Below are 26813 nucleotides of genomic sequence, written 5' to 3'. Positions count from 1 at the left end.
TGACCGCTAAGCTAGAATGGCCCAATAGGGCTCATTGACTTCTGGGTGATTTGTGATGATATTTGTGCTTACCATGACTGTGATATGTATTCTAATGTATATATGTATATATATATATATATACAGTGAGGGAAAAAAGTATTTGATACCCTGCTGATTTTGTACGTTTGCCCACTGACAAAGAAATGATCAGTCTATCATTTTAATGGTAGGTTTATTTGAACAGTGAGAGACAGAATAACAACAACAAAATCCAGAAAAACGCATGTAAAAAATGTTACAAATTGATTTGCATTTTAATGAGTGAAATAAGTATTTGACCCCTCTGCAAAACATGACTTAGTACTTGGTGGCAAAACCCTTGTTGGCAATCACAGAGGTCAGACGTTTCTTGTAGTTGGCCACCAGGTTTGCACATATCTCAGGAGGGATTTTGTCCCACTCCTCTTTGCAGATCTTCTCCAAGTCATTAAGGTTTCGAGCCTGACGTTTGGAAACTCGAACCTTCAGCTCCCTCCACAGATTTTCTATGGGATTAAGGTCTGGAGACTGGCTAGGCCACTCCAGGACCTTAATGTGCCTCTTCTTGAGCCACTCCTTTGTTGCCTTGGCCGTGTGTTTTGGGTCATTGTCATGCTGGAATACCCATCCACGACCCATTTTCAATGCCCTGGCTGAGAGAAGGAGATTCTCACCCAAGATTTGACGGTACATGGCCCCGTCCATCGTCCTTTTGATGCGGTGAAGTTGTCCTGTCCCCTTAGCACCCCCAAAACATAATGTTTCCACCTCCATGTTTGACGGTGGGGATGGTGTTCTTGAGGTCATAGGCAGCATTCCTCCTCCTCCAAACACGGCGAGTTGAGTTGGTGCCAAAGAGCTCCATTTTGGTCTCATCTGACCAAAACACTTTCACCCAGTTCTCCTCTGAATCATTCAGATGTTCATTGGCAAACTTCAGACGGCCCTGTATCTGTGCTTTCTTGAGCAGGGGGACCTTGCGGGCGCTGCAGGATTTCAGTCCTTCACTGCGTAGTGTGTTACCAATTGTTTTCTTGGTGACTATGGTCCCAGCTGCCTTGAGATCATTGACAAGATCCTCCCGTGTAGTTCTGGGCTGATTCCTCACCGTTCTCATGATCATTGCAACTCCACGAGGTGAGATCTTGCATGGAGCCCCAGGCCGAGGGAGATTGACAGTTATTTTGTGTTTCTTCCATTTGCGAATAATCGCACCAACTGTTGTCACCTTCTCACCAAGCTGCTTGGCGATGGTCTTGTAGCACATTCCAGCCTTGTGTTGGTCTACAATCTTGTCCCTGACATCCTTGGAGAGCTCTTTGGTCTTGGTCATGATGGAGAGTTTGGAATCTGATTGATTGCTTCTGTGGACAGGTGTCTTTTATACAGGTAACAAGCTGAGATTAGGAGCACTCCCTTTAAGAGTGTGCTCCTAATCTCAGCTTGTTACCTGTATAAAAGACACCTGAGAGCCAGAAATCTTTCTGATTGAGAGGGGTTCAAATACTTATTTCCCTCATTAAAATGCAAATCAATTTATAACATCTTTTACATGCGTTTTTCTGGATTCTTTTTTCTCACTGTTCAAATAAACCTACCATTAAAATTATAGACTGATCATTTCTTTGTCAGTGGGCAAACTTACAAAATCAGCAGGGGATCAAATACTTTTTTCCCTCACTGTATATATATTGTGTTTAATGTGTATTTTATATTGTATTATACAGGGCGCATTTGGAAAAGAGACTTAGGTCTCAATATGTCTTCCTTATCAAAATAAAGGTTAAATAAAATAAACTATCATACATGATGCATATTGGAATCTTTAGGTTCTGCTAATGTATAGTTCAGGATATTATTTTACATTTTTAATGTATGCTATTCATTAAAAAACCTATTATGGTACATTCGATGGTAGGCTACATGATATTTCTCAGTGACAGTAGTTTGGTCATAACAATCACAGTGCAACGTGTTTCCTTGGATGCTGAGCAGAACGTCTAAATTTAGCAACAGCCGATGTTTTGACAATCCAGCGCTCAAAACAATAATTCAATTTGTCGCCGCTCTCCACTTTTCTCTGTGCATCCCACAACATGTCTCCTTCTAATCGTTCAGGCAACAGTTAGCGGGAAGCGGGGGGCAGAGAAAGCCATATAATATCTAACACTATGGAAGCCCTCCAAAAGAATGTGGTGGCATTGTCATGTTGTGAGATCATATCATCGGCTGTGTCTTTTTCGTGTAAAAGAGGGATCTATTTTTGACAAGCTCGTTTGTCGCCCAAGTTGACGAATGAATGAAAAGAGCCCACCACGTTTTCTTCTCTCTCTCCTCTCGTTCTCTCTCTCTCTCACTCCTCGTTCTCTCTCTCTCCCTCCTCTTTTTCTCTCTCTCTCTCTCCTCTCGTTCTCTCTCTCTCCTCCTTTTCCTCTCTCTCTCCTCTTTTTCCTCTCTCTCTCCTCTCTCTTTCCCTTCTTCTTTCTCTGGCCTCCCCCTGCTCCGGTACACGGCCGTGCTAATTGCTATCAAGGTGAGTCACAAATGGTTCACCGTTTCCCGAGGACATTATTGCTGGCAAGCGTCCGTCTGTCAACTCATACAAATTCCCACCTGGGTGTGTGAGTGCTTGTTTGGCACGGCAGCAAGGCACATACATCACCGCAAGAGAACTTGGGTGGCAGAACCGCATTTCAACCGTGTTTCTGGGGTTGAGTTATGTCTGGGCTCCTGGTCCTAGTTCGACTGCTGCCAACTGACACAGAACCCATCTAGGCCCAAGGGCAGGGCACAGAATATTTGGATAGCCCAGCATGTTCCACCAATAGAGACAAGTCCAATGAAAAAGGAAGGAGACGATTGGCCTAACAGTAGACAATGACAAAGGATCTGGGCAAATGCAGGAGTGAAAAATAGTGTGAGAAACGATGCAGTAACTCCTGGTGAGACAGACAGGTACAGTATAATGTGCCTGGCCAGAATCCAATCTCCAATCCGTGAGGATGCTAGTGATGAGCAGATGAGAGGGAGGGATCCCTGCTGAGCCACCAAGGGATATATCTCATTGTGTCGCTACATATCCCCTCCCTCCTATTAGATTGATCTCTACTGTACCAGACCAGCAGCAGGGCATCAACACACACACACACACACACACACACACACACACACACACACACACACACACACACACACACACACACACACACACACACTCCAAATCCAGAGGCCTTTCAATGGTTGAAAGAGTATAGGTCTGGCGGTGTAGGTCAGGAGGCACCAACCCCACTCTGACTGCTTTTCATGAACATCTCACTTCCACTGGATGACCCCTACAGAATTCCAGCCCTGTTGTCAAGGCAACCTCAGGAACTTTTACTTTCCACACTCCGACACAACACTGAGGAAGAAGAAAAGGGAAACCACACAAAACAACAACTTCAATAGGAAGCGAAACAAGTCCCCAACTCCAGGAAGAAACTAGCCACATATAAAACGCAAGAAACTCACTTTTAATTCACTGTAAATAATGTCAATCAAAGAAGAAAGGAAGAATGGAGGAGGAGGAGGTGGATGTTCAAATAGAAGAAGGAAAACGTAACTGTCCATTGTGCCAAGGCCTGCCAGGTGGTTGTTTTCCCCATTGCCGGGAGACCACCCCCCATCCCTCCCCAACATGGGAATGTGTTAATGTGAGACAGATAAAGAGAGAAAAGGGGAAAGGGAGAGAGAGAGAGAGAGAGAGAGAGACAGACAGACAGACAGACAGACAGACAGACAGACAGACAGACAGAAAAGAGAGAGAGAGAGAGAGAGAGAGAGAGAGAGGGAGTGGGAGAGGGAGAGGGAGAGGGAGAGGGAGAGAGACAGAGAGAGAGAGAGAGAGAGAGAGAGAGAGAGAGAGAGAGAGAGAGAGAGAGAGAGAGAGAGAGAGAGAGAGAGAGAGAGAGAGAGAGAGAGAGAGAGAGAGAGAGAGAGAGAGAGAGGGAGAGGGAGAGGGAGAGGGAGAGGGAGAGGGAGAGGGAGAGGGAGAGGGAGAGGGAGAGAGAGAGAGAGAGAGATAGAGAGAGAGTGAAAAAACGTCCCTGTTGAGTCCACAGAGATAAGCGCGAAAGAGAGGACACCAGAGGAGTGTACAATATCATTGAACCAACAGCTACTATTGTTCAGACAGTTTGAATATCCGTGTCTTTCTTCTGGCTGAAGGAAATGTGAGACAACATTGACCTATTACCTATGAAATGTTACCATGTCCTGTTTCCCAAATGGCACCCTATTCCCTATGTAGTGCACTACTTTTTGAGCCCATAGGGGACACATGCTCTACGATCTATGAGACGTGCAGACCTGCTAATAATAATTCAATCACACTGATGTAATCAGATGCATCGAGTCAGAGGAAGAGGGAAAGGGACCAGGATGGAAGGGGGCTGCAGTGCAGGGGGCTTCAGGGCCTCTATGATAAATGGACAAGGCCAAGTGCATCATAGAGGACCCCACACACAATCTTGCCCAACGTTTTGAGCTGCTGCCCTCAGGAGGGATATAAGGTCCTGCTGTTCAGTAGAATAGGAGCTGGGCAAGTTTCATTCAATCAGCCACCGGGCTGCTGAACAGTGGTGACATAGGACAGTTTTCCACATTGTATTTATTGTGTTGTGTGTATTTGTATGGACAATAATGCAGTGTATATCGTATCGTAACGACAGAAGGAAATAACAAATATAGAGAGAAAGCAGAAGAATACACCAGGAAAGAGGAGAATTTCTCCATCTCCTCAATAGCAACAGAACCTGGATGACAACCACATCACCCCAGGATTCGCCCTTATCTCATCAGCCTGCTGCTGCCGCCAGCCTCCTCAGAACGATCTGTGAGGAAAACATCTAAACACTGTGCTTTACCACCCTGGGTACTCCAGGCATCACTCACTGTACTCCCTAGCTAGCTCTCATCTCTAACGCTAGAGTAGCATCCTGTCTAGCCTAGCCTGCCTGGTTCACCATGGGGTTGACAGGGAGGCCTCGCAGTGCTACAGTACAGTATCCCTGTGTGTCATGTACAGTATATATGGTCTGTGCCAAATACTGTACCAAGCCAAATAGTGTACCAAGCCAAATAGTGTACCAAGCCAAATAGTGTACCAAGCCAAATAGTGTACCAAGCCAAATAGTGTACCATGCCAAATAGTGTACCAAGCCAAATAGTGTATCAAGCCAAATAGTGTACCAAGCCAAATAGTGTACCATGCCAAATAGTGTACCAAGCCAAATAGTGTACCATGCCAAATAGTGTACCATGCCAAATAGTGTACCAAGCCAAATAGGCCCCCTGTAGCTCAGTTGGTAGAGCATGGCGCCAGGGTTGTGGGTTCGATTCCCACGGGGGGCCAGTATGAAAAATGTATGCACTCACTAAACTGTAAGTCGCTCTGGATAAGAGCGTCTGCTAAATGACGTAAATGTTAAAAAAAAGTGTACCATGCCAAATAGTGTACCATGCCAAATAGTGTACCATGCCAAATAGCGTATCAATCCACAGTAGTGAAGATAGATGAGACAATCATTTTGTGTGAGACTTTCTAAGGTGTATCATTCAGATCAACTGCAGTAAGTAGCTACTAGTTAATGCATACATTAGATCTAACGCTGAAGGATTGTATGTTATAATTAAAACAGTCATTGCCTTGTCCGGCCCTGTCAATGTTACTGTGAGACAATCAGTGAGAGAAACATAGGGAGAGAACTCAGATGGTCCGAAGACACACAAGCTCTAATGACCTCATTGAGTGGAAAACACTCATGAAGGGAAGGAGGGAAGGAAGGAAGGAAGGAGAGAGGGAGGGAAGGAAGGAAGGAAGGAAGGAGAGAGGGAGGGAAGGAAGGAAGGAAGGAAGGAAGGAAGGAAGGAAGGAAGGAAGGAAGGAAGGAGAGAGGGAGGGAAGGAAGGAAGGAAGGAAGGAAGGAAGGAAGGAAGGAAGGAAGGAAGGAAGGAAGGAAGGAAGGAAGGAAGGAAGGAAGGAAGGAAGGAAGGAAGGAAGGAAGGAAGGAAGGAAGGAAGGAAGGAAGGAAGGAAGGAAGGTGGCAGAACCTGTCATTCTGAACTCTCTGGCAAAGACCTTGTCTCCATGTCTCCTGGGCGAACCATGATTAATGTCTACTGTACACACACACACGGGTGGAGCGCGTCGAGAGCTTCAAGTTCCTTGGTGTCCACATCACCAACAAACTATCATGGTCCAAACACACCAAGACAGTCGGGAAGAGGGCATGACAACCCCTATTCCCCCTCAGGAGACTGAAAAGATTTGGCATGGGTCCTCAGATCCTCAAAAAGTTATAAGTTATACAGCTGAACCATCGGGAGCATCCTGACTGGTTGCCTGGTAGTGGGTAGTGCGTATGGCTCAGTACATCACTGGGGCCAAGCTTCCTGCCATCCAGGACCTCTATACCAGGCGGTGTCAGAGGAAGGCCCTAAAAATTGTCAAAGACTCCAGCCACCCTAGTCATAGACTGTTCTCTCTGCTACCGCACGGCAAGCATAACAGCTTCTACCCCCAAGCTGTAAGACTTCTGAACAGTTAATGAAATGGCTACCTGGACTATGCATTGACCCCCTTTTTTACGCTGCTGCTACACGCTGTTTATTATCTATGCATAGTCACTCTACCCCTACCTACATGTACATATGACCTCAATTACCTCGACTAACCTGTACCCCTGCAGATTGACTTAGTTCCGGTACCCCCTGTATATAGCCTCGTTATTGTTATTTTATTGTGTAACTTTTTTTTTGTTGTGCAAATATTTTATTTCTCTGCATTGTTGGTTAAGGTATTATAACTAAGCATTTCACAGTAAGGTCTACACCTGTTGTATTTGGTGCATGTGACAAATACATTTTGATTTGATTTGACACACTAGATCAGCCCTAAACTTTCAGACCAAGCATTTGACTTAAATGGTTGGAGAAAAGTGCCTCTTAGCACCACTCAAAGAGCATGGATCGTGAGAGACGAGGTAAATTATTCGGAGGACTCCAGTGTGAAAACAATTTCCAACAGAAGACTAGGGGAACCAAATGAACTGTCAGTCAGTGTCTCAGCTATCAACCAGAACCAGAAAGTGGTGGTAAGAGGGAGAAAAAACATGTTATGTATTCAAATAGCAAGCACCTTATTACAAAACATTATGTTTTTCTACCAAGTCCCATTAATTCTCAATCTAAAAGTTCCAAATGGCTACAGGGTCGTGGACACTGACACGGGTAAAACCCCCCTTCCAACAGTTATCATTAAAAGAGGAAAAGGATCGTGATGGTTGATGGTGATGGTTGATGGTGATTGTATGGTGATGATAATGGTTGATTGGGGTGGGGATGGGGATTGTTGATGTTGATGTTGATGTTTATGGGATGGTGATGGTAATGGTTCATGGTTGATGAGATTATTGATGTTGATAGTGGATGGTTGATGGTTATAGTTGATGAGATTGCTGATATTGATAGTAGATGGTGGATGGTTGATGGTTGATGGTAATGGTTGATGGTCTATGGTATTGGTTGATGTTGATGTTGATGTTGATAGTAGATGGTGGATGGTTGATGATAGAGAGACCACAACAACACAAGAGAGAGAGAGAGAGAGAGAGAGAGAGAGAGAGAGAGAGAGAGAGAGAGAGAGAGAGAGAGAGAGAGAGAGAGAGAGAGAGAGAGAGAGAGAGAGAGCGAGAGAGAGAGAGAAGCACAAATAACTACCGTGGGATATGCGTCAACAGCAACCTTGGTAAAATCCTCTGCATTATCATTAACAGCAGACTAGTTCATTTCCTCACTGAAAACAATGTACAGAGCAAATGTCAAATTGGCTTTTTACCACATTACCGTGCGACAGACCACGTATTCACCCTGCACACCCTAATTGACAAACAAACAAACCAAAACAAAGGCAAAGTCTTCTCATGCTTTGTTGATTTCAAAAAAGCTTTTGACTCAATTTAGCATGAGGGTCTGCTATACAAATTGATGGAAAGTGGGGTTGGGGGAAAAACATACGACAGGGATGCAGTTTAAGCCCCACCCCCTTCAGCATATATATCAACAAATTGGCGAGGGCACTAGAACAGTCTGCAGCACCCGGCCTCACCCTACTAGAATCTGAAGTTAAATGTCTGCTGTTTGCTGATGATCTGGTGCTTCTGTCCCCAACCAAGGAGGGCCTACAGCAGCACCTAGATCTTCTGCACAGATTCTGTCAGACCTGGGCCCTAACAGTAAATCTCAGTAAGACAAAAATAATGGTGTTCCAAAAAGGTCCAGTTGCCAGGACCACAAATACAAATTAAATCTAGACACCATTGCCCTAGAGCACACAAAAAATGATACATATCTCGGCCTAAACATCAGCGCCACAGGTAACTTCCACAAAGCTGTGAACGATCTGAGAGACAAGGCAAGAAGGGCCTTCTATGCCATCAAAAGCAACATAAAAGTTGACATACCAATTAGGATCTGGCTAAAAATACTTGAATCAGTTATAGAACCCCTTGCCCTTTATGGTTGTGAGATCTGGGGTCCGCTCACCAACCAAGAATTCACAAAATGGGACAAATACCGAATTGAGACTCTGCATGCAGAATTCTGCAAAAATATCCTCTGTGTACAACGAAAAACACAAAATAATGCATGCAGAGCAGAATTAGGCCGATACCCACTAATTATCAAAAACCAGAAAAGAGCCGTTAAATTCTATAACCACTTAAAAGGAAGCGATTCCCAAACCTTCCATTGTCACGAACAGAAGAGGACCCAAGAGCGCAAGTTCAAATTCAGAGTTCTTTATTCAAGGTTACAGGCGGGAAGAGGAGTCCCAGGGGTGTCAGGGGTCTTTCAGGGTCCTCCTGTGGGTACCTGTGCTCCGGGGGTCACCAAATGTCCGGGGGTGTCCAGTCCAAGTGCTTAGTGTGTGTGTTCCCCAGTGATGGAGCGGCGTATCGGGCTGAGGGTGGTGAAACGTCTGGGCACGCTCATCTGGTGGTCGGAGACCTGGGGGAACACACACACACAACAGCAATATGAATGGCAGGCAGAAGTACAGATCAGGGCTGGGCAAATATCGTGGTGAGAGACAGAAGGCAGAAACGAGTTACCGGAGGGGCTGAAGATCGGAGAGTAGTCGAGGTCCAGAAGGCAGGTTGGGATAGACGGGGCAGTAGAACAAGGAGGCAGTCAAGAAAGGATCGGGTATCACAAACAGGAGTCAGAGCGCAGACAGGCAGGTTACTGGTCCGGGTTTGAAGACGATCTGACAGGGCTTGGCTGAAAACCAGGGCTTGATATACTGGGAGAGGTAGTGGGGAAATGCAGTTCAGCTGGCAGAGTAATTAGAACAGAGTGAGGCAAGGTGAGGATGGTGAGTGGGAAATGCAGTGCAGCTGGCCAGGTAACAAGAGCAGAGCAGGGCAGGTGGAGCTAGTTAGGCTGAGTAGAGAGAGGGAGGTGAGCAGAGTGGAAGATAATTGAATGCAATTAATGTTGCTACCAGGGAGAGAGAGTGCTCATGACAGGACCCCCCCTCCAAGGGACGGCCCCAGAAGTCCCAAGAACAACATCATGCCGGGAGGGTGGAGGGGAGCAGGCGGCGGGTCAGAACTCCTCCGAGCGGTCCGAGTGAATCTCCTCATCCTCAGAAGGAGCTGGAGGGTCACGGTCGGGAGACAGGACAGGCACTGAGACAGGAGCAGGGCGGGCCGGACGGCTAGGAACCCCTCTTGGACGGCCCCCTACGGATTGCAGGCTGATCAGGATGTAGTCGGTGGAAGTCAGTGATAAGGGTCCGGTCCACTATCCTCCTGGCCGGGATCCAGGTCCTCTCCTCTGGACCATATCCCTCCCAATCAACGAGGTACTGGAGACCCCTACCCCTTCGCCTAGAGCGGAGCAGCCGCCGGACGGTGAAGACAGGACCGCCATCTACGAGGCGCGGAGGAGGTGGCGCCGGAGCTGCAGGGACCAGGGGACTTTCATGGACCGGCTTGACCTTGGAGACGTGGAAGGTGGGGTGGACCCGCATGGAAGCGGGCAACTGAAGTCGGACCGCCGTTGGACTGATGACTTTCTGCACAGGAAAAGGACCAATGAAGCGAGGGGCCAGCTTTCGTGATACAACCCGCAGCGGCAGATCCCGGGCAGACAGCCAGACCTTCTGACCAACCCGGTAAGTAGGTGCTGGGGTCCTCCGTCGGTTGGCACCCGACGGCGTAGCTGGTTCCAGACTTCAGGAGCACAGTGCGAGCCTGGGCCCAGAGTGCGGCGGCAGCGGCGGGCATACGCAAGAGCAGACGGACAGGTGGCATCCGCCTCCTGGCTGGCAAACAGTGGAGGTTGATACCCGTAGACACACTGAAAGGGGGAGAGCCCGGTGGAGGAACTGGTGAGTGAATTATGGGCATATTCCACCCAGAGCAGGTGTTGAGCCCAGGCCCGGGGATTTTGGGAAGCCACACACCTCAGTGCCTTCTCCAGCTCCTGGTTCATGCGTTCAGTCTGGCCGTTTGACTGCGGGTGGAATCCAGACGATAGGCTGGCGGTGGCCCCAAGGAGATGACAGAACTCCTTCCAAAAGGTTGCTGAGAATTGCGGGCCCCCGGTCTGACACTATATCCTGGGGTAGGCCATGGATACGAAACACATGTTCCAGGACCACCTGGGAGGTCTCTTTAGCAGAGGGTAGTTTGGGAAGGGGGCACGAAGTGGGTCATCTTACTAAAGCGGTCAACAATGGTAAGGATGACTGTGTGTCCGTCAGAGGGCGGAAGGCCCGTAACAAAGTCCAGTGAAACGTGGGACCAGGGCCTCTTGGGTATGAGTAGGGGTTGCAGCAACCCAGCAGGAGGCTGGTTGGGAGTCTTGTTTCGGTTACAAGTGGGACAAGCTCGGATGAATTCTCGGACATCCCGTCTCATCCCCCGCCACCAGAACCGCTGGCGGACCAGATGAAGGGTGCGAGTGATGCCGGGATGACAGGCCAGACGGGATTCGTGCCCCCACTGAATCACAGGTGACCTGAGATTTGCTGGAACAAACAGACGGTTGGGGCGCTGGTGCTTGGACCTGGCTGGTCCCGAAGAGCCTCCATGACCTGCTTCTCGATCTCCCAGGTGAGGGCCGCTACGACCAAGTGGCTGGGAAGAATGGGAGCTGTCATGGCGGTGGTCTCGTCCTTCTGAAACATCCGGGGAAAGAGCATCAGGTTTGATGTTGCGAGATCCCGGGCGGTAGGAGAGCGTGAAATTGAAGCGCGTAAAGAACAGAGACCACCGCTGTTGACGGGAGTTCAGCCTCCTGGCTGTTTGGATATACTCCAGGTTCTTGTGGTCTGTCCACACTACGAATGGTTCCTTTGACCCCTCTAACCAGTGCCGCCATTCTTCAAGGGCGAGCTTGACAGCCAACAGCTCGCGGTTCCCAATGTCGTAGTTGCATTCGGCAGGGGTTAGCCGACGGGAGTAGAAGGCACAGGGGTGCATCTTGCCATCCTCAGCTGCTCTTTGAGAAAGCACTGCACCCACTCCCACGTCCGAAGCATCTACCTCCACCACAAACTGCCTTGCTGCATCTGGCATCTGGAGGATGGGAGCAGAAGTGAAACATGTCTTGAGGATATTGAAGGCCTTATCAGCAGCTGATGTCCATTGGTACGGTTGTTTAGTGCTGGTTAGCGCCGTGAGGGGGTGCAGCCACTGTGCTATAGTTTCTGATGAATCTCCTATAAAAGTTGGCAAAGCCCAGGAACTGTTGCAACTTCTTCCGAGACTCAGGAACTGGCCAGGAAGTGACAGCCGACACCTTCGTGAGATCCATCTGAATGCTGCCCTCGGTCACCACATACCCCAGGAATGAAACGGTCTTGGCATGGAACTCGCACTTCTCTGCCTTCACGAAAAGAGAGTTCTCCAGCAGGCGGCGCAGGACCAACCGGACGTGGTGCGTGTGTTCTGACAGAGTCTTTGAGAATATTAAAATATCGTCAAGGTACACAAATACGAACGTATTTAGCATGTCCCTGAGGATATCATTCACTAGGGCTTGAAAAACTGCTGGGGCATTGGTGAGGCCGAAGGGCATGACGAGATATTCATAGTGGCCGGTTGGTGTGTTGAACGCTGTCTTCCATTCGTCTCCCTCCCTCATCCGCACCAGATGGTAGGCATTGCGAAGGTCCAGCTTAGTGAATACAGTGGCTCCCTGCAGCAGTTCGAAGGCAGACGAAAGTAAGGGCAGTGGGTAGCGATTCTTAACCGTGATGTCGTTCAGACCCCGGTAATCTATGCATGGACGAAGAGAACCGTCCTTCTTGCCGACAAAGAAGAATCCCGCTCCTGCGGGGAAGACGACGGTCTAATTATCCCGGAGGCAAGAGAGTCATTAATGTAGTCCTCCATGGCCTTTCTTTCCGGGGCTGACAGTGAATACAGACGACCCTTGGGAGGTGCTGTGCCAGGCAGGAGATCAATCGCGCAGTCATAGGGTCTGTGTTGGGGGTAGAGATGTCGCCTTGGATTTGTTGAACACCTCTTTCAGGCTGTGGTAACAGGCCGGAACATTGGATATGTCGGAGGTAGCGCTAGATCCTTCCCGGTGAACGGGCAGGGTGGCCCCCCTTAAACAGGTCTGGTGACAACTCCTTCCCCACTCACGGACTGTTCCTGTCTCCCAGTCGATGTGGGGGTTGTGCTGACGGAGCCACGGGTATCCAAGAATGAGTGGTTGGCCAGGTGAGTGTAGGAGGTGAAACTGGATGGACTCCTGGTGGTTTCCTGACAGCAGGATTGTCACAGGGGCGGAGATATGAGTGACAGTGCCAAGATGATGCCCATCCAGGGCTCGTGCAGGAATGGGTTGTGTCAGTTGATGATGGTTCACGCCCAGTTGCTGTGCAAGCTCAGGGTCCATGATGTTTGCTTCGGCTCCGGAATCCACAAGGGCGGCCAATGTATGAGTCTTGTCAGAAAGCTGAAGGCGGAGATGAAGCAGGGTCTTTCGGATGGAGGGAGACTGAAGGCTTGTTGAGCTCACCCGGATCTCCCCTACACCTGGTGAGCTGCGGCTTTTGCCGGACAAGTAGCGACACGGTGATTCTCGCCACCACAGTAGAGGCAAAGGTTGGAGCTTAGACGGCGCCGACGCTCCTCGGGAGTCAGAGAGGCACGGCCAATCTCCATGGGCTCAGGCTGATTGAGTTGGCTATGGGACTTGACAGGCAGGGGCTGGACAGAAGCGGTATCGACCCGAGTACGGATGGCAGGTTGACTGAGACGGCCCTTCTCCCTCCTCCGGGTCTGTATACGGCGGTCAATGCGACGGCAAGGTCAATGGCGGCATCAAGCGTTGAGGGCGGGTCATGGGAAACAAGCTCGTCCTTGATATAGTCCGCCAGGCTATGGAGGAAGGCTTGCACCAGTGCCTCTGGGTTAAACGAGCTTTGACTGGCCAGGGTACGAAAGTCAATGGAGAAGTCTGCCACTGTCCGATTGCCCTGACGGATGGTGAGCAGAGCTTGTGACGCTTCGGCTGTTGGCGAGCCTAGGTCAAAGACCTTTAACATCTCCTCCTCAAAGGCACTGAAGGAGGCACAGGCTGGGGTTTGCGGTCGAATTCCGCCGTTCCCCACAACCGAGCTCGACCGGTGAGATGTGTGATGACATACCCCACCTTGGCTCCCTCTGTTGAGAAAGTCCTGGGCTGTAGTGCAAACTGGATTCGGCAGCTGCTCAAGAATGGTCTTACTTGCTTCTGGTTGCCATCAAAAGCGTTCCGGGTTCCCAATCCTTGGTTCAGGAGCGTGGGGATCTGGTGGCAGCACTGCCGGGCCTGCAGCATTGGGACCTCCAGCGGAGGGATGAAGGAGTATCGGTGGTACAGGAACAAAAGGACCAGGGGGGGTGCAGGTGGAGTAGCCGGGCTTGAGAGTAGTTGCAGGGCTTGGGCTAGCTGTTGTTGCTGCAGTTGGAACTGTTGTTGCTGCTGGTTGAATAGCTGGAGAAGGGAAGCGATGTCGCCAGCCATCCGATTTATGTCTCCCTCAGAGCGTTCCAGTCGCTGTAGGGCAGTCCTCTCTGGCTCTTCCTCCATCGTGGTCAGGGGAGTGCGCTGGGTCCATGATGGTCAGATCGTTCTGTCACGAACAGAAGAGGACCCAAGAGCGCAAGTTCAAATTCAGAGTTCTTTATTCAAGGTTACAGGCGGGAAGAGGAGTCCCAGGGGTGTCAGGGGGTCTTTCAGGGTCCTCCTGTGGGTACCTGTGCTCCGGGGGTCACCAAATGTCCGGGGGTGTCCAGTCCAAGTGCTTAGTGTGTGTGTTCCCCAGTGATGGAGCGGCGTATCGGGCTGAGGGTGGTGAAACGTCTGGGCACGCTCATCTGGTGGTCGGAGACCTGGGGGAACACACACACACAACAGCAATATGAATGGCAGGCAGAAGTACAGATCAGGGCTGGGCAAATATCGTGGTGAGAGACAGAAGGCAGAAACGAGTTACCGGAGGGGCTGAAGATCGGAGAGTAGTCGAGGTCCAGAAGGCAGGTTGGGATAGACGGGGCAGTAGAACAAGGAGGCAGTCAAGAAAGGATCGGTATCACAAACAGGAGTCAGAGCGCAGACAGGCAGGTTACTGGTCCGGGTTTGAAGACGATCTGACAGGGCTTGGCTGAAAACCAGGGCTTGATATACTGGGAGAGGTAGTGGGGAAATGCAGTTCAGCTGGCAGAGTAATTAGAACAGAGTGAGGCAAGGTGAGGATGGTGAGTGGGAAATGCAGTGCAGCTGGCCAGGTAACAAGAGCAGAGCAGGGCAGGTGGAGCTAGTTAGGCTGAGTAGAGAGAGGGAGGTGAGCAGAGTGGAAGATAATTGAATGCAATTAATGTTGCTACCAGGGAGAGAGAGTGCTCATGACATCCATAACAAAGTCATCACCTACAGAGAGATGAACTTGGAGAAGAGTCCCCTAACTAAGCTGGTCCTGGGGCTCTGTTCACAAACACAAACAGACCCAACAGAGCCCCAGGACAACAAAAACAACACAATTAGACCCAACCAAATCATGAGAAAAAAAAAGAGACACATTGGAAAGAATTAACAAAAAAACAGAGCAAACTAGAATGCTATTTGGCCCTAAACAGAGAGTACTCAGTGGCAGAATACCTGACCACTGTGACTGACCCAAACTTAAGGAAAGCTTTGACTATGTACAGACTCTGTGAGCATAGCCTTGCTATTGAGAAAGGCCGCCATAGGCATCTCAAGAGAAGACAGGCTATGTGCACACTGCCCACAAAATGAGGTGGAAACTGAGCTGCACTTCCTAACCTCCTGCCAAATGTATGACCATATTAGAGACACATATTTCCCTCAGATTACAGAGATCCACAAAGAATTCGAAAACAAACCCAATTTTGATAAACTCCCTTATCTACTGGGTGAAAAACCACAGTGTGCCATCACAGCAGCAAGATTTGTGACCTGTTGCCACAAGAAAAGGGCAACCAGTGAAGAACAAACACCATTGTAAATACAACCCATATTTATGTTTATTTATTTTCCCATTTGTACATTAACTATTTGCACATTGTTACAACACTGTATATATACATAATATGACATTTGAAATGTCTTTATTCTTTTGGAACTTCTGAGTGTAATGTTTAATGTTAATATTTATTGTTTATTTCACTTTTGTTTACTATCTACTTCACTTGCTTTGGCAATGTTAACATATGTTTCCCATGCCAATAAAGCCCTTAAATTGAATTTAATTGAATTGCAAGAGACAGAGAGACAGAGAGAGAGAGAATGAGAGAGTGATAGAGAGAGAGAGAGAGAGAGAGAGAGAGAGAGAGAGAGAGAGAGAGAGAGAGAGAGATAGAGAGAGAGAGACAGCAGAGACAGAGAGAGAGAGAAAGAGAGAGAGAGAGAGAGAGAGAGAGAGAGAGAGAGAGAGAGAGAGAGAGAGAGAGAGAGAGAGAGAGAGAGAGAGAGAGAGAGAGAAGCACAAATAACTACCGTGGGATATGCGTCAACAGCAACCTTGGTAAAATCCTCTGCATTATCATTAACAGCAGACTAGTTCATTTCCTCACTGAAAACAATGTACAGAGCAAATGTCAAATTGGCTTTTTACCACATTACCGTGCGACAGACCACGTATTCACCCTGCACACCCTAATTGACAAACAAACAAACCAAAACAAAGGCAAAGTCTTCTCATGCTTTGTTGATTTCAAAAAAGCTTTTGACTCAATTTAGCATGAGGGTCTGCTATACAAATTGATGGAAAGTGGGGTTGGGGGGAAAAACATACGACAGGGATGCAGTTTAAGCCCCACCCCCTTCAGCATATATATCAACAAATTGGCGAGGGCACTAGAACAGTCTGCAGCACCCGGCCTCACCCTACTAGAATCTGAAGTTAAATGTCTGCTGTTTGCTGATGATCTGGTGCTTCTGTCCCCAACCAAGGAGGGCCTACAGCAGCACCTAGATCTTCTGCACAGATTCTGTCAGACCTGGGCCCTAACAGTAAATCTCAGTAAGACAAAAATAATGGTGTTCCAAAAAAGGTCCAGTTGCCAGGACCACAAATACAAATTAAATCTAGACACCATTGCCCTAGAGCACACAAAAAATGATACATATCTCGGCCTAAACATCAGCGCCACAGGTAACTTCCACAAAGCTGTGAACGATCTGAGAGACAAGGCAAGAAGGGCCTTCTATGCCATCAAAAGCAACATAAAAGTTGACATACCAATTAGGATCTGGCTAAAAATACTTGAATCAGTTATAGAACCCCTTGCCCTTTATGGTTGTGAGATCTGGGGTCCGCTCACCAACCAAGAATTCACAAAATGGGACAAATACCGAATTGAGACTCTGCATGCAGAATTCTGCAAAAATATCCTCTGTGTACAACGAAAAACACAAAATAATGCATGCAGAGCAGAATTAGGCCGATACCCACTAATTATCAAAAACCAGAAAAGAGCCGTTAAATTCTATAACCACTTAAAAGGAAGCGATTCCCAAACCTTCCATAACAAAGTCATCACCTACAGAGAGATGAACTTGGAGAAGAGTCCCCTAACTAAGCTGGTCCTGGGGCTCTGTTCACAAACACAAACAGACCCAACAGAGCCCCAGGACAACAAAAACAACACAATTAGACCCAACCAAATCATGAGAAAAAAAAAAGAGACACATTGGAAAGAATTAACAAAAAAACAGAGCAAACTAGAATGCTATTTGGCCCTAAACAGAGAGTACTCAGTGGCAGAATACCTGACCACTGTGACTGACCCAAACTTAAGGAAAGCTTTGACTATGTACAGACTCTGTGAGCATAGCCTTGCTATTGAGAAAGGCCGCCATAGGCATCTCAAGAGAAGACAGGCTATGTGCACACTGCCCACAAAATGAGGTGGAAACTGAGCTGCACTTCCTAACCTCCTGCCAAATGTATGACCATATTAGAGACACATATTTCCCTCAGATTACAGAGATCCACAAAGAATTTGAAAACAAACCCAATTTTGATAAACTCCCTTATCTACTGGGTGAAAAACCACAGTGTGCCATCACAGCAGCAAGATTTGTGACCTGTTGCCACAAGAAAAGGGCAACCAGTGAAGAACAAACACCATTGTAAATACAACCCATATTTATGTTTATTTATTTTCCCATTTGTACATTAACTATTTGCACATTGTTACAACACTGTATATATACATAATATGACATTTGAAATGTCTTTATTCTTTTGGAACTTCTGAGTGTAATGTTTAATGTTAATATTTATTGTTTATTTCACTTTTGTTTACTATCTACTTCACTTGCTTTGGCAATGTTAACATATGTTTCCCATGCCAATAAAGCCCTTAAATTGAATTTAATTGAATTGCAAGAGACAGAGAGACAGAGAGAGAGAGAATGAGAGAGTGATAGAGAGAGAGAGAGAGAGAGAGAGAGAGATAGAGAGAGAGAGAGAGAGCAGCAGAGACAGAGAGAGAGAGAGAGAGAGAGAGAGAGAGAGGGAGAGAGAGAGAGAGAGAGAGAGAGAGAGAGAGAGAGAGAGAGAGAGAGAGAGAGAGAGAGAGAGAGAGAGAGAGAGAGAGAGAGAGAGAGAGAGAGAGAGCATAGGGTAGCACAAAGAAGGCTATTTCAACAGTGGAAGCTTTCTGCTCAGAATGCTGGTATCAAGTTATGGGGCTTGGTGGCCGACTGTTCCCAGGATGTCTTCCGGAACTGACAACAGGGGTCCTGGAATTAATTACTGTTCATGAGGACATTTAAGGGAATGTCCATCAGGCCTTGGTTGGACCGTTTGCAGTCAAAACACAACCACACCCTCATCTGGTGACACCACATGTCAACTCGTCGATCTAATAATAATGTGAATGGTTATTAGTACCATGTCTGGATGTCTAATAATAATGTGTAACAATAGGGGTCAAAGGTCAAGTGCTTGTTTACACATGATTAAAAGTTCAAATTCAAGTGGTGTAGTACCATTGCTTCTGACCAGATATACCACAGACATGACGAATGTTGGGTCCTTGGGATACATTTATTGACAATGACATCTATATCCTTTGTCTGGGCACAGCCACCTCTGGGGGGGCAGAAATTCTTCAATTTTCATGCCTATCAATCTGTGCTGGGATCGTAAATATCCGACCTAGTGAAATTAAATGGCAGCATTTTTCTTCTTTTATTAGGCTGTGTGATATAGGGGGAGACCTCAATACGTCGACCTTTCAAAGTAAGGCAATGCCAAGTTAATTGAGGATAACTCAAACATGGCTTCCCGGGCTGTCAGTGTTTGGCTGACTGACAGATTCACACTTGGCTCAGTATTAAACCAGTCTGTCTGTCTGAAGTTCGTCATGAATAGAAAATGTCCCCTTATAAGACAAAAACGTTTTTGTTTTTTTTCGATTTCAATCCAATTGTATGCCAAGTCAAAATGTTATTTCAATATTATAGGTTGAGCATTGGCATACTATTTGTTACTGTTTGTGGCTGCTATATAGACAGTATGCAACCTAGTAGAGCTAGACATCTATTTCATGACATGTTAGATAGAGAGCAGTCTGGACTGTGTTTCTCATATGAAAGAGGTTGCAGGCAGGCCAGCAGAAGTGGGAAATGTTTCATTAAAACTGTACATTTTCTGTCTTGACAATAGCACAATATTCAACTGATGTCCCCTGATAGACACTGCAAGGTCCTGGACAGCTGACAATATTCTACCCAATCACAAAGCCCTCTCTCTATTTTTTTGTATTTTATTCCTCTCTCTTGCTGTTTACATTGGGCTGCTAATGTCAATTAATTACATGTCAATTAAACTAGGTCATAAACCTCGAATTATGTGCCATTAATTATTTGGACAAATGCCATAAATAGGCTATAAACTGAAACATTCAAGGTGGATATTAATACATATTATTTAAACACTTTAGTATCATCATATGACAATGTCAACACCAACCAAGCGGCACTGAGTGGGACAGAAAAAACAGTTTGCCTCCAGTGTGCGCACCTTTAAACAGACTGACATCATCATGAGCAGCTAAACAAAAGATAGGTGGATGCACTTCTCCGCACCTAACCGTGCCCTCTCTCATCAGTCGGGGCTTGACACACAATAGTACAAGTAGCTGTTGTAAATATTTTTGTTAGATGCGCACTTGAAAATATGTTGATGCGTTTCAGAGTAACCAAACATTAAGACGGGATTCAGTGCCATGAGCAATGAATGCCATGAAGGGAAATAATTTACGCATGTGTAGCTACTGCCTGGACAATAACTTATGTCAATTGGGATGGGCTATTATGGTGACTGGTGGGTTGTGTAGGCTACAAGCAGGGAACCCAATACATCACCACTGAGTGTAACGGGGACGAGACGGGTACTTACGCTGCTGTTCTCCCCCGTCCAGTGAACCATCGCCTGGTTGTGAGTGGCATCCCCTTTGAGCACGAACGAGCTGCTGAGCAGGGACACTTTCTCTTGGGATAGCGCTCTCCTGAAGCGCGGGGATTCCACGTCCCCATCATTATCACCCAAGTCATGTCCGAACATTCCCTCTCTCCTGTCTCTGCCTACACCGACACCGCTGTCAAGCATACGATGCCCGTCGCTCCGGTGTAAAACGCCGCTGTCACATCGCACGGGTCCCATCAGTGACATCCAAGCCGAGGCGATAAACACAGCCCGGTACAGGTGCGCTGAAACGGTTTCTTTCGGACGCAGAAGTACCATGGTTCGCGCCATTATAGCGCTAATATCGTGGATACTGACAGAGAGACTGCGATTCGAGTAGAAGATAGATAGCGTACTGTAAGCAGAGAGAGAGGGAGGGAGGCTTGAAGGGATGGAGTGGAACTGGAGCGAGGGCATACAATGGAAACAACGTGGTCTTGTCTGTGTCAACTGAAAGACGCGCGGTGCACATAGCATGGGCGCCATCTGGTGACGCAAACTCGTACTGTATTACCCTACATTGCTGTTTCTGCAAGCCTTAATTGTTGAAGAATTAACCCCTTCCCACGAACTGATACTAATGAGATTGGCCGTCAATCACTGAGTTACTCAATATGGAGGTTAGACCGTCCAATCACAATGCCATAAACCCACATCTAACAACACTGTAGAGTCCCTGTACATGTAGATAGGAAAACAAACTGTTAAGTGCAGTAGGAGTCTCTGGGCCCTAGTCGAAAGAAGTGCATTATGTAGGAAATAGGGTGCCATTTCGGACAGAATCTCTGAGTCTCAGCCTAGGTTAACTATCTGTGTAGAAAAACGAATCTCTGTAAAATATGGTTGACTGCCAGGGAGCCCTTGTCCTCCATTTTGTCTGTTGGCTGGTTTGTTTTTGTTGGATTAGAATAAATGGTGAACCACAGGCTGTTTAACATTCAATGATTAGTTGCTTCAGTTATCCAGAGGAGGAGGAGGAGCTGGAGATTGTATATTTGATGGAGCAGGGCCTACTGGAGGAGAGGAGAGGAGAGGGGAGGAGAGGAGAGGAGAGGAGAGGAGAGGAGAGGAGAGGAGAGGAGAGGGAGAGGAGAGGAGAGGAGAGGAGAGGAGAGGAGAGGAGAGGAGAGGAGAGGAGAGGAGAGGAGAGGTCAAAGGGGTGTGAGAGGGCTCCTTGCTCCCTGAAGTCCTCCTATCCATGTTCTATATTGCTGGGCTTTCTCAGGGGTAGATGTGGAGCTAAAGGACTAGAGGGATAGGAGAGGACATCTATCCCCTCCCCCTAGTCCTTTACCTCCACATCTATCCCCTCCCCCTAGTCCTTTACCTCCACATCTACCCCTAGTCCTTTACCTCCATATCTACCTCCTCTCCCATCCCCCTAGTCCTTTACCTCCACATCTATCCCCTCCCCCTAGTCCTTTACCTCCACATCTACCCCTAGTCCTTTACCTCCACATCTACCCCTTTACCTCCACATCTACCCCTAGTCCTTTACCTCCACATCTACCCCTAGTCCTTTACCTCAACATCTACCCCTCCCCCTAGTCCTTTACCTCTATATCTACCCCTAGTCCTTTACCTTCACAACAAACCCCCCTCCCTAGTCCATTACCTCCACACCTCCCCCTCTCCCCTAGTCCTTTACCTCCCCCTCTCCCCACTCCCCCTTGTCCATTTCCTCCACATCTAACCCTAGTCCTTTACCTCCACATCTACCCCCCTCCCCCTCTCTATAGTCCTTTACCTCCACATCTACCCCCCCTTCCCCTCTCTATAGTCCTTTACCTCCACATCTACCCCCTCTCCCCCTCCCCCTAGTCCTTTACCTCCACATGTACCCCCCTCCCTCTAGTACTTTACCTCCACATCTACCCCCCCTCCCCCTCTCTATAGTCCTTTACCTCCACATCTACCCCCCCCTCCCCCTCTCTATAGTCCTTTACCTCCACATCTACCCCCCCTCCCCCTCTCTATAGTCCTTTACCTCCACATCTACCCCCTCTCCCCCTCCGCCTAGTCCTTTAAATCCACATCTACCCCCTTTCCCCTCCCCCTAGTCCTTTACCTCCACATCTACCCTCTCCCCCTCCCCAGTCATTTACCTCCACATCTACCCCACTCCCCCAGTCCTTTACCTCCACATCTACCCCCTCCCCCCAGTCCTTTACCTCCACATCTCCCCCCTCCCCCCAGTCCTTTACCTCCACATCTACCCCCTCCCCCCAGTCCTTTACCTCCACATCTACCCCCCAAGTCCTTAACCTCCATATCTACCCCCTCTCCCCCTCCCCCTATTCCTTTACCTCTACATCTACCCCCTCCCCCAGTCCTTTACCTCTACATCTACCCCCTCCCCCAGTCCTTTACCTCCACATCTACCCCCTCCCCCAAGTCCTTTACCTCCACATCTACCCCCTCTCCCCCCTCCCCTAGTCCTTTACATCCACATCTTCCCTCTCCCCATGGTCCTTTACCTCCCCCCTCTCCCCCATCTCCCTGCCTTTTACCTCCACATCTCCCCCTCTCCCCCTAGTCCTTTACCTCCACATCTACCTCCTCTCCCCCCTCTCCCCCTAGTCCTTTACCTCCCTCTCTCCCCCTCCCCCTTGTTCTTTAGATCCCCATCTACCCCCTCTCCCCTCCCCCTACTCCTTTACCTCCAAATCTTCCCCCTCTCCCCCTAGTCCTTTATCTTCCCCCTCTCCCGCTAGTACTTTACATCCACATCTCCCCCCTCTCCCCCTAGTCCTTTATCAATTTCAATTTCAATTTAAGGGCTTTATTGGCATGGGAAACATATGTTAACATTGCCAAAGCAAGTGAAGTAGATAGTAAACAAAAGTGAAATAAACAATAAATATTAACAGTAAACATTACACTCAGAAGTTCCAAAAGAATAAAGACATGTCAAATGTCATATTATGTCTATATACAGTGTTGTAACAATGTGCAAATAGTTAATGTACAAATGGGAAAATAAATAAACATAAATATGGGTTGTATTTACAATGGTGTTTGTTCTTCACTGGTTGCCCTTTTCTTGTGGCAACAGGTCACAAATCTTGCAGCTGTGATGGCACACTGTGGTTTTTCACCAAGAGATAAGGGAGTTTATCAAAATTGGGTTTGTTTTCAAATTCTTTGTGGATCGCTGTAATCTGAGGGAAATATGTGTCTCTAATATGGTCATACATTTGGCAGGAGGTTAGGAAGTGCAGCTCAGTTTCCACCTCATTTTGTGGGCAGTGTGCACATAGCCTGTCTTCTCTTGAGAGCCAGGTCTGCCTACGGCGGCCTTTCTCAATAGCAAGGCTATGCTCACTGAGTCTGTACATAGTCAAAGCTTTCCTTAAGTTTGGGTCAGTCACAGTGGTCAGGTATTCTGCGACTGTGTACTCTGTTTACGGCCAAATAGCATTCTAGTTTGCTCTGTTTTTTTGTTTGTTCTTTCCAATGTGTCAAGTAAATCTCTTTTTGTTTTCTCATGATTTGGTTGGGTCTAATTGTGTTGTTGTTGTTGTTATCCTGGGGCTCTGTGGGGTCTGTTTGTGTTTGTGAACAGAGCCCCAGGACCAGCTTACTTAGGGGACTCTTCTCCAAGTTCATCTCTCTGTAGGTGATGGCTTTGTTAAGGAAGGTTTGAGAATCGCTTCCTTTTAAGTGGTTATAGAATTGAATGGCTCTTTTCTGGATTTTGATAATTAGTGGGGATTGGCCTAATTCTGCTCTGCATGCATTATTTGGTGTTTTACGTTGTACACGGAGGATGTTTTTGCAGTTCTGCGTGCAGAGTCTCAATTTGGTGTTTGTCCCATTTTGTGAATTCTTGGTTGGTGAGCGGACCCCAGACCTCACAACCATGAAGGGCAATGGGTTCTATAACTGATTCAAGTATTTTTAGCCAGATCCTAATTGGTATGTCAAATGTTATGTTCCTTTTGATGGCATAGAAGGCCCTTCTTGCCTTGTCTCTCAGATCGTTCACAGCTTTGTGGAAGTTACCTGTGGCGCTGATGTTTAGGCCGAGGTATGTATAGTTTTTTGTGTGCTCTAGGGCAACGGTGTCTAGATGGAATTTGTATTTGTGGTCCTGGCAACTGGACCTTTTTTGGAACACCATTATTTTTGTCTTACTGAGATTTACTGTCAGGGCCCAGGTCTGACAGAATCTGTGCAGAAGATCTAAGTGCTGCTGTCGGCCCTCCTTGGTTGGTGACAAAAGCACCAGATCATCAGTAAACAGTAGACATTTGACTTCAGATTCTAGTAGGGTGAGGCCGGGTGCTGCAGACTGTTCTAGTGCCCTCGCCAATTCATTGATATATATGTTGAAGAGGGTGGGGCTTAAACTGCATCCCTGTCTTTTTTGCCAATTTTAACCGCACACTTGTTTGTGTACATGGATTTTATAATGTTGTATGTTTTTCCCCCAACCCCACTTTCCATCAATTTGTATAGCAGACCCTCATGCCAAATTGAGTCAAAAGCTTTTTTGAAATCAACAAAGCATGAGAAGACTTTGCCTTTGTTTTGGTTTGTTTGTTTGTCAATTAGGGTGTGCAGGGTGAATACGTGGTCTGTCGTACGGTAATTTGGTAAAAAAAACAATTTGACATTTGCTCAGTACATTGTTTTCACTGAGAAAATGAACTAGTCTGCTGTTAATGATAATTCAGAGGATTTTCCCAAGGTTGCTGTTGACGCATATCCCACGGTAGTTATTTGGGTCAAATTTGTCTCCACTTTTGTGGATTGGGGTGATCAGTCCTTGGTTCCAAATATTGGGGAAGATGCCAGAGCTATGGATGATGTTAAAGAGTTTATGTATAGCTAATTGAAATTTGTGGTCTGTATATTTTATAATTTCATTGAGGATACCATCAACACCACAGGTCTTTTTGGGTTGGAGGGTTTGTATTTTGTACTGTAGTTCATTCAATGTAATTGGAGAATCCAGTGGGTTCTGGTAGTCTTTAATAGTTGATTCTAAGATTTGCTTTTGATCATGTATATTTGTTTGCTGTTTGTTCTCTGTTATAGGGTCAAAAAGATTGGAGAAGTGGTTTACCGATACATCTCCGTTTTGGATAGATAGCTCTTCGTGTTGTTGTTTGTTTAGTGTTTTCCAATTTTCCCAGAAGTGGTTAGAGTCTATGGATTCTTCAATTACATTGAGCTGATTTCTGACATGATGTTCCTTCTTTTTCCGTAGTTTATTTCTGTATTGTTTTAGTGATTCACCATAGTGAAGGCGTAGGCTCAGGTTTTCTGGGTCTCTGTTTTTGGTTGGATAGGTTTCTCAATTTCTTTCTTAGGTTTTTGCATTCTTCATGAAACCGTTTATCACTGTTGTTACTTTTCTTTGGTTTTCTGTTAGAGATGTTTAGATTTGATAGGGAAGCTGAGAGGTCAAATATACTGTTTAGGTTTTCTACTGCCAAGTTTACATCTTCACTATTACAGTGGAACGTTTTGTCCAGGAAGTTGTCTAGATTGGATTGAATTTGTTGTTTCCTAATTGTTTTTTGGTAGGTTTCAACAATACTTTCCTTCCATCTATAGCATTTCTTAATATTATTCAGTTCCTTTGGCTTTGATGCCTCATTATTGAGTATTGCTCTGTTCAAGTAGACTGTGATTTTGCTGTGGTCTGATAGGGGTGTCAGTGGGCTGACTGTGAACGCTCTGAAAGACTCTGGGTTGAGGTCAGTGATAAAGTATACAGTACTACTGCCAAGAGATGAGCTATAGGTGTACATACCATAGGAGTCCCCTCGAAGCCTATCATTGACTATGTACATACCCAGTGTGCGACAGAGCTGCAGGAGTCGTGACCCGTTTTTGTTGGTTATGTTGTCGTAGTTGTGCCTAGGGGGGCATATGGGGGAGGGAATGCTGTCACCTCCAGGTAGGTGTTTGTCCCCCTGTATGCTGAGGGTGTCAGGTTCTTGTCCAGTTCTGGCATTTAGGTCGCCACAGACTAGTACATGTCCCTGGGTCTGGAAATGATTGATTTCCCCCTCCAGGGTGGAGAAGCTGTCTTCATTAAAGTATGGGGATTCTAGTGGGGGGATATAGGTAGCACACAGGAGGACATTTTTCTCTGTTGAGATAATTTCCTTTTGAATTTCTAACCAAATGTAAAATGTTCCTGTTTTGATTAATTTAATAGAGTGAGTTAGGTCTGCTCTATACCAAATTAGCATACCCCCTGAGTGCATTCCCTGTTTCACACCTGGTAGTTTGGTGGATGGGACTACCAGCTCTTTGTAACCTAGAGGGCAACCAGTGGGTCCGTCTCCTCTATACCATGTTTCTTGTAGGATGACAATGTCTGTATTTCCGATTTCTTTGGTGAAGTCCAGATTCCTGCTCTTTAGGCCAAAGGCAGATGACCTCAGGCCTTGGATATTCCAGGATGAAATAGTGAAGGCTTTGTGTTCCATAAAGTGTCTAATGTTGTTGGTTGTGTGGTTTGGCCTCAGGCCAGTAATTGTGAGCAGAGCCTGCTGAGCATCTGGTAAATGCCATTGGCTTGGGCTAGTGTAAGAGTGGGTGTTGGGCCTGTTTGCCTGCTCACGGCCTGGGCGTATGTGTGACATTCATGTTGAGGCCCTCTTTGTGGGAGTGGGGGGCTTGGGGTGGGTAGGAGGGGCGTAGGTCTGACCCTAAATGGGGTGTGGGCATAGTTGACTTGGGGGGGAGTTAATTGGTGGGGGTGGGGGTGTAGATGTGGCTGATGGTCCCT

General features: G+C 47.1%; 1 protein-coding gene across 1 annotated transcript in view; it reads right to left on the bottom strand.

Annotated features, from left to right (window-relative positions):
• The window catches only part of LOC121571085 (VPS10 domain-containing receptor SorCS2-like), a 362777-nt gene extending 342335 nt beyond the window's left edge, over window positions 1-20442 (bottom strand). The window contains exon 1 of the mRNA XM_041882340.2: window positions 19997-20442. Coding sequence (XP_041738274.2) covers window positions 19997-20353 — 357 coding nt within the window. The 5' untranslated portion in view covers window positions 20354-20442. The remainder of the gene's footprint in view (window positions 1-19996) is intronic.
• Between the last annotated feature and the right edge of the window lie 6371 nt (window positions 20443-26813).

This window comes from Coregonus clupeaformis, chromosome 8 (genome assembly GCF_020615455.1).
Source record: "Coregonus clupeaformis isolate EN_2021a chromosome 8, ASM2061545v1, whole genome shotgun sequence".
In the NCBI taxonomy this organism is placed as follows: Eukaryota; Metazoa; Chordata; class Actinopteri; order Salmoniformes; family Salmonidae; genus Coregonus; species Coregonus clupeaformis.
The sequence above is the reverse complement of the archived record's forward strand: the minus strand, read 5'-3'. Positions and strand labels throughout refer to the sequence as shown.